Source organism: Tupaia chinensis, unplaced genomic scaffold (genome assembly GCF_000334495.1).
Source record: "Tupaia chinensis unplaced genomic scaffold, TupChi_1.0 Scaffold000354_1, whole genome shotgun sequence".
Lineage (NCBI taxonomy): Eukaryota > Metazoa > Chordata > Mammalia > Scandentia > Tupaiidae > Tupaia > Tupaia belangeri.
The window spans coordinates 4,119,556-4,134,316 of NW_006159849.1; the positions used below are offsets into that span (position 1 = coordinate 4,119,556).

General features: G+C 42.6%; 1 protein-coding gene across 1 annotated transcript in view; it reads right to left on the bottom strand.

Annotated features, from left to right (window-relative positions):
- The window catches only part of SMARCA2 (SWI/SNF related BAF chromatin remodeling complex subunit ATPase 2), a 218,597-nt gene that overhangs the window by 201,756 nt on the left and 2,080 nt on the right, over positions 1–14,761 (bottom strand). Inside the window, 1 exon segment of the mRNA XM_006152442.3 lies at positions 954–1,212. Within this exon segment, the coding sequence (XP_006152504.1) occupies positions 954–1,178 (225 nt within the window). The 5' untranslated portion in view covers positions 1,179–1,212.

The window sequence follows — 14,761 nt, forward strand, 5'->3', positions numbered from 1 at the left end:
GCTGCTAGCATAGCAATTAAGGTGGCAGGATTCCACAGGGCCAACTGTCCAATTTCAGTCCTGGATGCAGTGACTTGAAAACCACTCCAAGTGCACGTGCGTATGAGCGCAAAATTCCAAAAGAAGAAACGAATGTCGTGTGACCATCTCCCACGAGAAGTGCTTACTTTCTTTTCTTCTCTCTCTCTACAGCAAGCACACACACTAACCAGCAAAATTAAAAAAAATACAAAAATCACTTAAAGTACATTTTTCAAGAAAAAAGCAAAAAAATAAATAAATAATTAAAAGGCAAGAAAAAAGAAAGTAGTCTTTGAGATCTGTTTTTAAATAAATGTCAACATTTCTAGGTAAAAATGTATTTTAATATGTTCACCTATGGAAGATAGACGTTACTTTTCACAGATAGAATAAAATAAGACTTACACTAATGCAGTCATTCACCAGGCCAAAATACCTTCAAAGAATCTGTCTAAACCGCATAGTCTACCTTAGTATTTAAAAAAAAAAAGAAAGGATCTGGTCTTCATGATTGGGACATCTGTAGCAATAAAGTGCCTCAGAATGGTTTCTAATAATATACGAGACAAAGACCTACCTTGATTCTTCCTTCGTCTTTTTTTTTTTTCTTTTGGTTTCTGCTGTAAGTCTCATGCACTTACGGTGGAGAGAGGAGTAGTCGTCCTGGGGGTTAGCCACCCTGCAATCCCCTCTTCTCCATTCTAATTTGGGGCACACAATCACATGAACTCAATGTGTTTTTCAAGCTACTCGTCCAGAACCCGAACTGCACAATTGGCCATGTGGGATCCACCTGCCCTAACTACCACACCACTGTCTGGCCTCTGATTCTCCTTCGAACAATAGTAGGGAAAAAAAAGTATAGGGGTCATAAAACATATTAACCATCCCCAACTCAGAAGAGGAGACTGAATGGGAGAATAAATGTTTACCTTATGCATTTGATGCATGCTTTCCTGTGGGAAGTCAGCCGAACCCAGTGTTGGCAAAGGATGCGAGACGCTTGGCGGTCCAGGACTCGGCCCCATCATGCTGTGGACGGAACCCGGGGATGGTCCTGGTCCTGGACTAGGGCCAAGAATTGGTCCAGGGGAGGGTCCGGGCCCGGGCGAAGGCCCTGGATGGGGCATCGCACCAGGGTCTGTGGGTGTAGACATCTACCTTTCTTGTCTCTGCCAGTCAGTAGAGATACTGGGTTGGAAAGAAAAAAACAAAGGGACGTTTTAAACATGATGTTAAGATCAGAATAAAACAGTTGTTAGCATTTGATGGTGCCAGTTCTGTAACAAACATCAAACAAAACTGCCCTAGTCCAGATGTTTGAGTGAGTGTGATATATATCCGTCTGCCCCAGTCTTTATGAAGACCACTTGTTTAATAAAACACACGCTCTAAATGATTCCCCAGAAAGGTATAAATCATCTAAGATACAAAAAGACTCACTGGAGAAACTCAAATCTAACACATAAGCAGAATCCTAAACAAGTTTGAAATTTATTACTAAAGTCAACAAATGCTCTCCGTTACTTACTGGCATGGACATCTTGCAAGTCATTAACTCCCAAAGCCATTAAAATATATAAACCTTTCTAACGGTCCCAGCCAAGATTCATTTTCATAAGTGAATGGCCATTCAAAACATCACCAAAAATTCTACAATGAGGGGGAAAATACTATTCATAAATTGAGAATGAAAGAGAAGTCTCAAAAACTGAAGACACAGAGGCTATAGGAATCAGACAATGTGGGTTCCAACACCCGCACTTGCAATTACTAGCTAAGTTATTTACATTCCTTCTTCTGAGATTTAAATGCATGATAATGTGTAAAAAACACAGCTGTGTGCCTGGCACAACAATCTTATTTAGCATTATTTCCCCTCCCACCTCTACTGTACCAGAAGTGATCGGAAAGGACAGTTTAGGATGTGGTCCTCCTGCCAGCTGACTAATTGAAGCAGAGACCACTTGGATAGTTAAGAGGAGGGATTACTTCCAGTCCTCGCTCCAGTCATTTCTCTAGGGGGCCCTCGAGAAATGGTCCATGATTCCTGGATCAGAGCCCACCACACGATAGGTGTGGAAATTCTGATTCTCCAATTTCAGCAGAGCAATATTCCGCCACCCACACTAAGCCTTCTTGGCATTCCCATTGGGAAACTGCCTCATGGAGTGGGTGCAACTGTGGCATGGATATGAGCCAGAATGAGTAAAGAAGCTGTTTTCCAAACCCCAATGAGATCAATGGTCCCCACAAGGTAGGTGAGTACCACCGGTGACACTAACCGTTGTCTACATTATGGTGTTACCTTGGCTACACACAGCTGCGCGCACCACAACACTGTGCCGTCAATCTCACAAACACGAGACATCCTAAATGGTTTCCTTACCCACTACTTCGTAGTGGAGACCAAACTGGACTTTGGCACCTGACTCACATAGCAGGGCTCTCTCCCTGTAGTAAAATGAGGGATTAGAGGGGAAGTACAAAAAAACCCACATTTGTTCCATTCTTATCCACCTTCTGCCACCCCGCACCGAATCTCTAGGTTGTGAGAGCCAGGAAAGCAGGGTCTGGCTCTACCTCATTCCTGTCTCCTCTACCTCCAACTATCATGTAGTAAATGCCCAAAAATACTTGAATAGACAAATTTCAAATGCAAACTATTGCTTGTGTCCATTAATTATCTAAAACTAGAGGGTCAGTTAGTGCCACAGTGGTTAAGGAGACTGGATCCCACATGGTTGAGTGTACAGTTTGAGTCCCTGACCCTGCAGCTTTAAAACCATGTACACGCTAGACTGGCAGGTGACGTGGTGGTTAAGGCGCTGGACTCCCACATGGCTAATGGCAGTTCGAGTCCAGATTGCTTTCTTTCCTCCCAAACCCTGGATCTCTCTCTGTGGCCAAATTAAAAAATAATAACTACAATAAAATAAAATAATTGTTTTTTAATAAATTGTACACACACCCAAAATCCCAAAAAGAAAAATGAAGACAAGATGGCCACATGACCATTCCCTATAACAGGTGCGTTCTCACTTTTCCTCTCTTTTTCTGTCTACAACAACCACCTGGGCCTTCTAGCAAATTAAAAAAAAAAAAAAAAAAAACTAGCACATATTCAGTGTTTGGACTGTGTTTGCATAAAGAATTCTGTAAAGCACATAAGAACTTAGGCATTTAAGCCATTCCAATAGATAAATTCAGGCTAAAACAGGAAGCAATGAAAGCCTGCTTTGGAGTGGCCCTTAGCAGGGACTCCAGGACTGTCTTAGAGGACTCAGCAGAAGTGGTTTCTAAATTCGGGGAGCTTCCAGGGTGAATGATAGCCTTGAATTCACTGAGACCCAAATGTTACCATTTAGTCTTTGTGATTAACAAAGCAGGCAGAAGTAACTTTTTGTTTCTGTTTTTTGTTTTGCTTTCCATCTTCCCTTCCCCCTACAAATGGGTTCAGTCAGCATTTTAAATTTAGGAAGCTGACGTCAATTCAAAGGTACTACAAGTTATAATGTCCTTTCATGTATATCAGCAAACTAATATACCCCTTTATTTTCTAATGAATAAAAGGAAATTGCTTACTTCCTGTTATGGTTTACCTTGAAATGGGCTTCAAGAGGTATGATGGTAATATACCACCAAGTTTGAACAATGAAGATACAAATAGGGAAGTTAGTTAGCCTGATACTCCTACTTTCAAGCCTTACATTTTCATACACATTAGCCCATAGTACTGCTTTCTGCATACATTAAGACTTTCATCTGGAAATCTTGGAAAAAATGTTATACTTACAAGCATACAGTCCCATAAAAATGCTCACTTTTTGTTAAAGGAAACTATTAAAAACTTCTCAGACAGAAAAATATCTTAGAAGGAAACTGGAAAATTACAGACATATAAGTGGAATGTTACTATAGGAATATGTTATATAGGAAAACTATGTAATTAGAAGAGAACCCTCAGATACAGGGACTTACTAAATGTGTGTGACTCGGAGAAACAGTACAGTTTAACCAATGAGAAAACTTACCCTGTGTCCCATAACACACGGCAGGGATGCGGACTCTCAGAGAACTTTGATGATATTTCACTGACTTCCCAATGGGAGTCCAGAGACCTAGATTCTAGTCTTAGTGCCACCACCAACTCTGAGGCCCTGGGAGAAGTGCTTTATCTCCGGGGTCTCTCAGCTCCCTCTGGGCTCAGGATGGGAGTATCTCAAAGGTCCTTTCCTCTGTCCATCTATGACTCAATGCTGGCTGCCCCCCAGGTCATCTCAAATACTTTATGCAAACCCATTAATAGACAAAAGCAGGGCTGCCCCAGGATCTGCTGCTGTCTACCACCCCCCAAGTATACCCAAAAAAGACCACCTCTCCAAGACAAGGCCTGTCGTCCTGGGCTCTAACTCTTCCCTTCTCTTCATTTCTGGTGGTGACTTCATTTTATAGTTTAAGTGCACAATTCAAGTTTCCAACAATATAAGAAACTTGTAAGTATGCATTGCAAAGAGATGCAACTCCCCGGCAGAGGTGCATGTTTTCACTAAGTTAGCGTGGTAAAGGTTTGAAGTGCAGTACTGGCCAGCTCAACTTCCCCCTCACCAATGTGCTGGTAGCCTAGGAACCCAGGCCCCTTTCTTTTTTCTCCAAAGCACTACTGATACACACCATAGAGACAGGGTGGAGGTAGTACAGTTAAGACAGGAGAGGGGCTCAGATAAACCAGTTAAGAGTAGTGGTAAGTCCACTCACAGGATAACTCTCAAAATCTATTTTTACTTCATGCTGGAGGGAGAAAGAGTTTACTTTGTCACAGAAAAGAATGATCTGTTCCACACTTTTGTGACAAATACGATGAAGAAAGGGGCAGGGGGTGAACACCACCTCCCCATTCACACGCATCACTGCTGGTGTCTTATCGGCTCCTATCACACCTTCCTCTCCTGCAAACCAGGACTCCCTGAGGGCTGGTCCACTGTGTTCTTAGACAAGAATGTTTCTGCAGTGCACCGTCTTTTAGTCCTCACCCTCCTGCCTTTACAACTGGGGAGTGTAAGTTTTTGAAAATAAAATGCCTTGGAGTTTCCCGCATCGCCGTACATCAGTCATCTATCTGCACATTTAAAGGAGTTCAGCTTCATGGAACTTGAATGGTCACCACTCCAGCCATAACAACCCTGATGACGTGTAATACTATCTCACTGTAATCCACAGGACTACCAATCCCCCACCCCCCCCCACACACACACAGGGTAACATATAAGCACATCTACGTGGGCTTCATAATCGCTGTTGGCCTTTTCTCACACTCTCCACTGAAAAGGTGAGAGCAATAGGCAGGAAGGGATAACAAAGCTTGCCTTGTCACACCTGTTATGGGAAAGAAATCCACAGAATTTTTTTTTTTTTTAAGAGAGATTTTTGCTATAGGGCACATGCCCTCACTGGAGAAACAGAAAGGGAAAAATCACACCCTGGGGGGAATGACCACGTTGCAATCCCTTCTCCCCCCTTCTCTGCTCAGGAGTTTGGACATACGTACAAGTGCCCAGACTGAGTTTTAAGCCACCGGGTCTGGCACTTAAACCACTACTGTCTACAGGGAGTCCAGCGACATAACCGTTATGCCATCTGCTGGTCCCCAACTACAACTTTTTATCTCTTGACTCTCAGCTCAACACTGAACTCTTACATCCAAGGGGTACCCCATCCACAGGCTAGAGTTTTCACTTGAGCTAGAGCAATGTGCAGGGAAGGAAAGTAAAGAACAAAAAAACAAGGATGGAAACAATGGCTCAGGGATTTTGCCAAAACTAGGATTTGGCTGTGATAATACATGAACTTATCAGGAAATAAGAGAGTAAGAGAAGTCCTAGGGAGAGTTTCAGATGGAAACGAAACGTTAAAATTGAAACGGTCAGATATTCTTAATCCAACGTCCAGAGGACCCAATGTCCTTATTTATTCCCAGTCATATTGAGCATCCTGGGCACAGGGCCTTCAGGTCTACAAAAATAGCCAGAGGGTTTGCCTCAGGACTCTGAAATCAGTCTGATAGGGATAGAAAACTAGAACAAAAATAATAAGAGAAAAAAAACAGGAAGGGGTACAGTTAAAATGTCCAACACGGTCACTGGGTGCAAATTACCTACAGCTTGGAGGCAGGAGAAAGGAATTAGGAAAAGTATAGTAGAGAAGGCAGCATTTCAACTAGGCCTGGAAGTTTAAAAACAACAAAAAAAGAAAACAAACCAACAACGACAACAAAAAAAAAAACATGTTTCCTAGAAACTTGTTTTCTAGTGATGGAGAGAACTTTGGGGAAGCCACAACCTTGACAGTATCTCTTAAATTGCTCTTTATCAAACTTCTAAGGAAGCATGGGGAAATCTTGGCTCTCCAGCATCTTTTATCACTGCTCGTTTTATAGAATAACTTTGAGGTCTAGGTTAAAGGTGGAATATCACAAATAAAAAAATTAGGTGTAGTCCATATCCCTAAGAATAACTCAGTCATTTCAAAGTTTTCTGGCTATTAGAGGAGACCTGTAAGGCTCAGGACGTAGTTAAGACTCTTCTTATGTCTGTTTGCTGATTCAGACCATCCCCCCAACCTGCAGGGCTGTTTCTTGTTTTCTATGGCATTTTCTTTATAAATGAATTGATAAAGTCACCCATGAGAAGTAACAACATATCTAGACCCAGGACACAAACTCTGTTATTCCTAGTGGGGGAGTGGGAGGAGGAATAAAAATAGCAATGAAGATAAAGGGAATAAATCTACCAGAAGTTTCATTCTTAGAGGCCAAGGTTGTCTGGATAGGTGCTGAAACATTATCAAGGCCCACGCTGCTTTTCCATCTGAGACATGCAACTCTAAACAGTGCACAATGTGATTTGTGCCACAGATAAAAACTGCACTGGGTTTAAAGCTGTTTTAAGTTGCTCGATCAAAACCACAGAAAACCATGGGCAACATTTCCTTAGCCTTCTCATGGGTATTACCATAAGTTTAGCAGTCTTTTCAAAGTCAGGCATGTTTTTAAAAGTGGTAGGGGTCAGCAGATGGTGTGATGGTTAAGGTGATGGACTTCCTCATGACTGACCTTGGTTTGAGTCTCAGACCTAGCAGCTTGCGTTCTTGCTTTCTCTCTCTCTGTCTCTCTGTCTCTCTCTCCAGTGAGCACTACTGCCCTGTAGCAAATTTTTAAACATAAAAATGTTTAAGTTTTAATAACAGAAATAAATGAAATTAAATAATTCTTTAAAACAAAAAAGGTGCTGGGTTACAACTTTGCTCTGTTCTTGGGCTTCCTTCAACTTTCAATCAAGGAAATGAATTAGGCCACAAGATGCTGCCCTCACTTTAAATAAACTGCCTTGGGGATCGTCCTTGCTGAGAGTCAGACCTGCCTGGCAAAGGCTCTGGGACAGCTCTGTGCACAACAGAGGATAACAACAAACTGCACTGGCAATTAGTCCCCCATGAGCCCCAGGCACTGCCTTGACAGGGTCCTGGCTCTGGTAGAGACTGTGAGCTACCATCTTAAGAGTCCACCAGAGATGCACGTCAGTGGCCCTCCTTAATGAGAACCAACAACGTTCCCACAAAGAAAAAACTGTTTAAAAAGGATGTTGACAAGCAAAGCCAAAGTGCTAGAAGCTCCTCTATAAAGAAGCGCTTTGGAAAAGCATCCCTCTAATCCAGGATTCACATCCACATTAGTTAGAAGGGTGATCAATGGTAGGTAACTACTGTGGACAATCACTACTTCTAAAATTCAGTGGAACCCAAACTGCTAGTTAGTTGTTCAAAACCAAACCAAACAGACCAAACCAACAAAAGTTAATTTCAAAACATGCCACCCTAAAATGTAGTATCTCATGTATATTTATACATCTGCCTGTCCTTCCTAGGTTAAATGAGGCCATTTTTCAAGGCAACCTCATTTTGGATGCTGATAAGAATCAACTTCCCTTTTTGACTGCTAAGATAATTTTATTTATACATGAAACACCAAGGAGAAGGGAAAAAGCCTGAAAAACATACTTTAAAAACTTTCCTTGGGCAGGCCCTGTGTGGCCTACTGGTAGAGGTAGACGAATCCCACAAGGCCACACATGGTTAGAATCCCGGCACAAGTGACTTGAACATCATGCCTTCCAAGTGCCCTGAGTGCCCCAAATCCCTACAGGTGGAGAAATGGAGGAGAGGCATTAAGGCGTGACGATGGCCCATTAGAAGGGGCTTTCTCCTTCTCCCTCCGCTGACTCTGGTGAGAGCACGCACTCTTCTGGCAAGTTTAAATAAATAACTTGCCTTTGAGATGATACACTTTTATTTAGCAGTAAAACTTGACCATTATATGCTGAATGAATCAAGGTAATATGACAGATGATCTTTAATATGCCCATCTTGCCCCAACTTTCACAGTAGCAAAAACTTTCCACAATGAACCCTTCGAGTTCACTGCAATTAAAACAGAAAATAGTCATTTACGATATTAATACACTTTTTACAAGAAAATCATCACATAGCTCATTTATCCTCTTTGAGTTTCAAATTCCTCACTTAAGAAATAGGCATAGAAGCCAGCCATAAACTCAAATTTCATATGAATCAAATGAAATATCAGCTAAGAAGACCCCCTGTGAGCTATCATATACAAATGTGCATGATTGCCCGGATCTTTCTCAAGGCAGCCTCCATTCCCACCCTGAACCTGAATCCACATCTGCCAGCTTAATCTAAAATGTTGCTTTGTTCATGAATTCTCTTGTTCAAAACTTCTGAGAAACAAGCCTCCAATACACATTGGATAAAATATTCATGCTTTAGCCTGGAAGTCAAGTCTTTCTATGCCATCTCTGACTTTATCTTCTTAAAACTCTCCCCAACTGAAACTTCTTGCCCCAGGCAACCAGGTCAAAACAGGTACACTGGTCTACCCACTGCTTCTTTAGATTGTTACTTATGACTTCAGGACTTTCTTCTGATCTGGGATCGGGAACCACAGCCCCCACATGGGCCCTCCTCCTACTGGACCCTACCTCATCTCACAGACCTGAGCCATCCCATCGACTCAAGAGAGCTCCTATGATCTCTCTCTCTACATCACATGGCCTGGGCGCTTTACCATTTTCCATTCATACATTTGAATGTTCAAGTACATTCTTTAAAGTGCATAGGTTCTCAATACCGATCGTCTATTTTTTACAGAATTTTGGACTTTGCTTAATGGCATTTTAGTAAAACAGCAGACCCTAAACTAGCTGCAAATATTTTCAAAGCCCAGTTCAACACAGCACAGGGGTAAGAGAGGGGAGGGCTTTCTTTCTTCATGGAAGCCCAGTTTCCAGGTGTGATGCTTCATCTCCCAGAGGGTGGGAAAAACTGGAATATCCCCCACCAAGGGAATATTACTTATTTATTTTTAATTCCACTTGTTCTTATTATTTTATAATTTGACCTAAGAGATACAGAGGGAGAGAAAGGGAAAGCAAGAAAGCAAGCCGCCAAGTCTGGGACTAGAACCACAGTCAGCCATGTAGGAATCCAGCGCCTTTAACCACCATGCCACCTGCCCCAAGGATTTTTTTCTACTTTCAAGTAATTGTTAACTCCCAAATTCTGAATTCAGTTTTTAAAAAAAGAGAGAGAGAGAGTTAATATTTAACAGTTTTTAAACTTTAAATTTTATTCCACTTCTGTGGATTCATTCATTGATTTACAAAAGTCCCAGGCCATGTTTAAATTAGATCGGTTTTGTTTGTTTGTTTGTCTTGAGAGGTTTTTGCTATAGGGCGCATGCGCTCACCAGAAAGACAGAGAGAGAAAGCGAGAAATCACCCCCCAGGGACGATGACCACACCACAATTCTCCTCCATTCTCCTCTCAGGATCTTGGGCACGCACGCACAGTGCCTGGTATGAATTTAAGCCACCAGGTCCAGGACTCAAACCGCGGTCAACTATGTGGGAGTCCAGCGATACAGCCATTATGCCAACTGCTGGTCCTAATCAGATCAGTTTCTAAAGGGTTTTTAAAACATTAGTCCTTGCAAATGCAGATTATATATCAACATATATCTGATGATGAGTCTGATGGTTGTCTACCTAAAAATACAATAAAAGGGGCTGGCAGGTGGTATGGTTAAAAGCACTGGAATCCCTCATGGCTAACCACAGTTCAAGTCCTGGACCTGGTAGCTTGCTTTCTCACTTTCCCTCTCTGTCTCTGATCAAACTGGAAAATAATAAAAATAAATGAAGTTAAAAAAAAATACAATAAACTACTGTGATTTTTGTAGTGTCTTAAATAATACAGGCAATACGATCTAATTAGAAGGCCCAAATGACCTTAATGTCTTATACACCTAATAAAATACCACTCTCTCTACTAGGCTTCCACTGTCTATTGATAATAACGTATTAAAGGGCCAGCTGATGGCATGGTGGTTAAGAGGGCTGGATCTCACATGGCAGACTGCAAAGTTCAGGTCATGGACCTGGTGGCTTGAAAAAAACACACCAGGAACATATGCATGCTCAAAATCCCTCAGAGAGGGAGAAATGGAGGAGAAAGGAGGACAACATGGTCATCCCTCCAGGAGAGTACTTCCTCACTCGCTCTCTTCCTCTGTCTCTCCTCCAGGGAGCGTGTACACTCCCTGGCAAAATTTAAACAAACAAACAAATAATGTATTAGAAACCCCAAAGTACAGAAAAGTATGTCAGATTCAGTAAAAAAGCTAGTATCCATATCTAAAGTATCATTCCAAATGAGTGAATTAATGAGGTGTTTATATTCAACATTCAAAAATCCCAGCTATTTGGCTCCTGGATTTCATCAGCTTCAGCATATGTTTTGCTGAGGTATGATTATTCAAGTTATCTCTGACTATATCTTTACAATTTTTATTACTTAACAGCACTAATATACCCTGAACACTTTCAAGGAAAAGTGCTATATTAACATGAGAAATAATAAAGTCACAGTAAACAGTAATAAAGCTGTAAAGTTTTCAAAACCCAGGTTGCAGGATCTCATTTACCTTGGACATAAATATCTTAAGCAAACAAATATGCAATCTTTCATAAGGACTACGGCAGAAGATAGCTTAGGATTCCTATAGAATCTGGTAAGTACTGGATTGTCGGCAAAGTCACGATGCACTTTCTACGCACGGACGTGTCTGACTTTTCTGACAACCCACTATAAAGTCACAACTTTCAACATAGAACAAATAAACATCCCTTGGCCCAGTCAGTGGGATGATGGTCAAGGAGACTTGATCTCACATGGCCAACCCTGTGGTTCAAGTCCTGGAACCAACGGCTTGTGAAACAGGCCCAGCTCAGGTCCATGCCTGCCCAGAAATCTCAAAAGGAGGGAGAAATGGTAGAGAACAAATCACGGCGTGACTGTCCCCCATAGGGAGTGCTTTCTCACTTTCCCTCTATCTCACTCTGTCTCTCTCTGTCTCTCCCCAGGGAGCACATATGTTGCCTGGCAAAATTTTAAAAAATGAAAAAAGAAAACACCACAGGCCTACCTAAATATTCTACCAAATAACTCACCACCACCTGTATTTTCTATTCCCAGCTACTTATAGACTGACCCATGACTTTATGAACTGGCTAGTGATGAAGGCTCCAGAAAAAGAACTCTTTTTAAAATGACAGAAAATTCAGCACTCTCTAATGACCAAAAAAAAGTCTCCAAACCCCCCAACACTGAGGCAAAAGGAACGATTTAGAAAACCATTCTTTTACAAAAAAAAAAAGAAAGAAGAAGAAGAAGAAGTGAGAGGCCCAGCCAGAATGGCACACGCAGCAGGCTTTCACTGCATGATGCTGTAACCATCTGGGATCAGGGATCAGAATAAATGGACCAGGTGCACCAGGGATCCTAGCTGGGGGGTGGGGTGGCAGGGAGTCACAGTAAGGTGAGACCCAGTTGAAGATTCCTGCATCTGTCTCTGTTTCTCTTATAAAACAAAGTCCAAGAAAAATCAGAAGTAGTTTCCAAATGTGGCCTTTTATGCTAGGCAAGTTATCTCATTTGTTCACCAGAAATACAAGAGAACATGACTCACGTAAGCAATTTAGTGTCCCTGTCTCCCCTTAAAATCCTCTTATCCAGAAACAGTGAGAATCAAAACTTTTTGGTGGTTAAACCCGGTCCTCAACTTGCTAAAGCTAGAAAACAGTCCTTAGCATTCTGTTTGTGATAATTCAGTGCCCTCATGGCAGCATGTCAAGATGTCATAAATAGTGATTTATTATTTCTCTGGAGAATCAAAAAGCTGCTGACCTTGGAGAGTTTCACAAAGGCCTTGTTTACAAAGGAAGACTTCTAAAGGAGAAACAGAAAAAGAACATGAAAAACACTGGAGGACACCACCACTTTTATAATTTATGAAAGTTTTCTTTTTTATGGTCTTGCTCCAATACATAAAAAGCCTTTAAAATGAGGTGTCAAAATATTACAGTAATATAAGGAATACCGCAATTCCCTTCTAGAAAGGAATGGGAATGTGCTTTTATCCTGGCCTGTAAAATGACGTGTCTTTAACTTAATCAAAGAAGTTTTAAATAATTACCTGCAGAAGTACTATTTTCCAGTTATACTCTGTCAGGAATGTTTTAAACAGAATTTAAGCATTAACAATATAATACAAGCACAGAGGCACCTTTTTCTGGTCAATTCTAAGCCTCAGGTGTTGGTCAAAGCACTTTTCAAGAAACTTGATGAGAACTGCTCAAAAACCACTTTAAAAACGAACAAAAGAAAAGATCTAAGGCTGCTTTGAACATGCTCTCACAGTGAATATTTTCTGTGAAACACCACGGTGCAGCTAGTCCCGATGCTGGGATGTAACTGATATAACTCATAAGAGAAAGGCTGTATTGAAGGAAGCCCTCCCTCGCCTCACCCTCTTCAAGGGTTCTGAGACTCCCAACTCCTAATTTATTTCAAAATGCTCCTTACCAATATGCCATCTCTCTTTAATGCCCCCAACAAGGTAGATGGATCTTTGTTCTATGGGTCTGCATTTTTCCCCCCTCAGTCTCCTTCAATAAATATCTTTTGGACCTAACAGGTGTCTGAAATTCCCTTTTTTGAATAGCAAACATGTGAGTTGTAGGGGAGAATCAAAAGAAAGAGAAGTCCAAGAGAATAAAAGGGCAATTAGATTCCTAAAAGAGAAAGTGTGTCTCTATTTGCATAACAAAGCACCAACTAGGATTCCAACCAGCCACACCTCTTAACAATTCACCAGTGTGCTAGAAGTAGCCTGGAAGCCTAACAGGCTTTGGGAAGTGCCCCCCCCCCCTATTACTGGTGGAAAATGTTACTGAAAACATTTAAATTTGCAAACATAAGTGTATACACACACATCACACACACAAACACTGGGCATGGCTTTTAGTTTAGTAGAGTTGCCAGTGGTTCCTGAGTCTTAGGTCGTTGGGCAGGAATGTTCTGCTATTCAATCCCCAACCAACAACCTCACTGTTCACAAGAGCAAGGCACACAACCAGGTGTAAATGTTAAAAGAGTTCTCGGAAATTTAAGTTTGAAATTTAACTCTGCTACTGGTAACACAGAGACGTTAAAAATAACCAGTCAACGCAGTAAACAAGCGCGTATCTTTAATGCCTTCCTTATCCTCCAGCATTACACGTACAAAGGAATACCTACATGCCTATATAATGACCAGAAAGGAGACAATGATGACACCTCTCCAAAAAATTACTAACTCGGTCGCTTTGCTTTTTCAAAAGTACCAACCTTCATCAGGTTTAGAGAGATGGAAAAAAAAGTGACAACCTTGCAAAACTCTCCTAAAAGTTATATAAACAAAGGAGGGAAGCCCAGTATGGGTTTTGCACCCATGTGCTACTAAAATTACATAACACCCGGTGCAGACATTGAATAAGGAATGGATTCTGCACAACACCCCCACTCCCTCGACTTCCAAGCCTTCCTCCTTTCCTTAACAAATCCAAACGCCTTGTAAGAGCGAGTGGACGACTCTGAATATTCATTTTATTGCTGGAGTAAATCCTGCGAGAGTTGAACGCACGTTTAGGCCCGAAGTTTGAATGTGCAACAGCCCCAGGGCGCAGCGACTCACATTCTCAGGACCTGGAGAAAGAGCTGACAAGCGACAGCGGCCAGCAAGGCCTCCTCCTTCCCCCTCACCGAGCCTCGGAAAAAAACGCAATCGAGCGAAGGACAAGAAGCCGGTTTCCCCCGCCTGCCTGACTTTGCAGGAAAGGCGAGCCTGGAGACCGGAGGGGGCCAGCAGGGAAAGAACTGGAAAGCTCCGCACCCAGCGGGCGGCGGCAGCGCAAGCTTCTTACCTGGGGGACGCGAACAAAAAGGGCGCGGGGCTCAGGGAGCAGGGGGGTGGCGGTGCGGCGGGAAGCCTCGGGTGGTGGCGCGGCCCGCAGTGCTTAGCTGCTGTGACTTCCTGATTCTCCGCCGCTCGCGCGCGCACACACACACTCACACTCCCAGCCACACGCACACGCCACCCCCACCAGCCCTCGCCACCAAACCTCGCCTTGTCCTCCCAGAGCTCCTGGGGAGGGCGCGGGCGGGAGCGACTGCCTGCGCCGCTGCTCCGACGCACTGGCCCAGGCGCGCACTACACACACTCACACTCACGCGCAGACACACTCGCGCTGGCCCCGAGGGCGCAGAGCCGCGAGCCGCGGGAGGT